Below are 2,074 nucleotides of genomic sequence, written 5' to 3' on the forward strand. Positions count from 1 at the left end.
ACTACAAAAATACAGCGAAATTGGAAAAGTTCCTCACATGTTTCATGAAAAAGTGTCAGGAATTCATCTTCATAATCATATCTATTTATCATTGACGGATTCAGAGACTGCATTTCGAGAATTCTTCACCCTCCATTTTCATCTATTTCAAAAGTAAGATGAACGGGAAAACTTAAAGTTAAGAAGTGCGACCAGAAAAACCATTGTCCACTAGGATCTGACGTGCCAAGTTACAAATATGTCGAAATCGATCCGGTCCAAGATGTATACCTCCGTACCAGCGAGTAATGATCACTAATACATTTTTCGCTTTCATCAATTCCAATAAATTCAATAATTTCGCACCTGCACCAACCTCACCATCATCCTAAAAACTTACTCGAGCTCTGATCAGCATAATTTATGAAGATGGCAAACAGAAAACATGCCTAAGATAGGACTTTACTATCTAAGTTTGCCACACATTTTCCAATTCCATCGCCAGCTCAAAATGGTTGACATTAAACAGGAAAAAAGATTATGTCAGAAAGCTTACTTCACAGTCGTGCTGTTTTATCAAGCGGCCATTTACATTTTCCTCAGTTAACCATGCATACATATTGTGTGTTGCTCTAGCAATTTTGTTGTTTTCTTTCAACTTATTTAACACAAGCATTACCTATAAAATGAAAAGTTTTGGGTAATAAGAAGTACTTCAAAAGAATTTCAAGCCGATAAAATTTGTTACATCCCGCAACTCATCTTTAACGGTAAAATGAAAGTTACAATCGGTTTGGTGATCTGAAAGAAACTGAGGATGCTTGTTGATGACAAAGTATAGATAATCCAGAAAATAGGGAATATGCATTAAAAGGGAATAAAATTCACTTCATTCCTGGAGAATACTTGTGCAACATGCGCTTGAAATGTGCTTTTCCGATCCACCATTGAATTGCCACTGATTATGGTTGGAATGCACGGTTGCGATGATGATGATACAGCCGTATTAACAGATGGAGACTCATTTTCATCAATTGATTCCTCTTTGAAACTATTACAAAAGCCGGTCAAATAGTCGTTCAGATATGTAATCCACTCATACAAAACCGGCTGACCAACATTTTTTGCATAAATTTCATTCATCGAATTCTTGACTTCTTCTTTCTGGATTTCTGTTAATGATGGACCACTAAGCTCGAAATATGGTGGTGAGCTGAAATCCAAAGATCATTTATGGCCCAAACTTGTACAATCAATAGCCATAACATGAAAAATTTTCACCAAAAAAGTTAAACAGTTTTTCAGTCCAACATAATTTTCAGTGAGCAAAAATCCAACAGTAAGTTTATGGGTAGAAGTAGGTTAAGTGCAGGATAAAGAAAATGGATACGGAGTAAAAGATTACTTCAGACATGTCTTTGAAGTGCGAGAGTCATCTAACAGCTGCAACTAATCTAGCGTGTAAGCCGATATAAACAATTAAATGGTCCAGAAATTACCATTTCTTCTTCGACATACTATATGGACCACCAACCTTATCAGCTTAATTACATGCAACTTAATTACCATTAAAAGAATGGTTCTAAAAGAGCACAACATCTTACCTTGTTGGATAATGTTTAGGAAGACAAATAGTCAACCGTACATCGTTAAACCGTACGCTGAGTTGTGAAGATGATTCGAAATGAATCAAATCACCGTATATCGACTCGATAGACTGAATTTCTTCAAGTTGTGCTTTTCTGTCACCTTCACCCATTCATGCAGTTTTGCCGTTTACACGGTACCTAGTTACCATATTACTATTATGCACAACATTTGATAATGCTATCAATTTCTTTCGTTGAAATCTAAAATCGAATAAGTAAAACTTTTAAAGAGGATTAAAAAATTAAGCAAACTAAACGAATTTATTGTAGTTGAAGAAACAATAAACGGCAAGATTCGGCCAAATATATGCACAATAAGTAACGCAATATATTGGCCATCTATACGCATAGTAAGTAACGTAATGTGTTGGCCATATATATGCACAGCAAGTAACGTAATGTGTTGGCCATATATATGCACAGCAAGTAACGTAATGTGTTGGCCA

The 2,074-nt window shown here is 35.4% G+C and overlaps 1 protein-coding gene across 1 annotated transcript; it reads right to left on the minus strand.

Moving 5' to 3' along the window:
- Window positions 1-178: 178 nt before the first annotated feature.
- LOAG_14972 (hypothetical protein) lies at window positions 179-1,738 on the minus strand (the record flags this gene model as incomplete). Its single annotated transcript, XM_003150464.1, has 4 exons — window positions 179-367; window positions 536-658; window positions 868-1,192; window positions 1,584-1,738. 4 exons carry the CDS (start codon window positions 1,736-1,738, stop codon window positions 179-181), a joined length of 792 nt encoding a protein of 263 aa, XP_003150512.1.
- Between the last annotated feature and the right edge of the window lie 336 nt (window positions 1,739-2,074).

This window comes from Loa loa (assembly GCF_000183805.2).
Source record: "Loa loa unplaced genomic scaffold supercont3.83, whole genome shotgun sequence".
In the NCBI taxonomy this organism is placed as follows: domain Eukaryota; kingdom Metazoa; phylum Nematoda; class Chromadorea; order Rhabditida; family Onchocercidae; genus Loa; species Loa loa.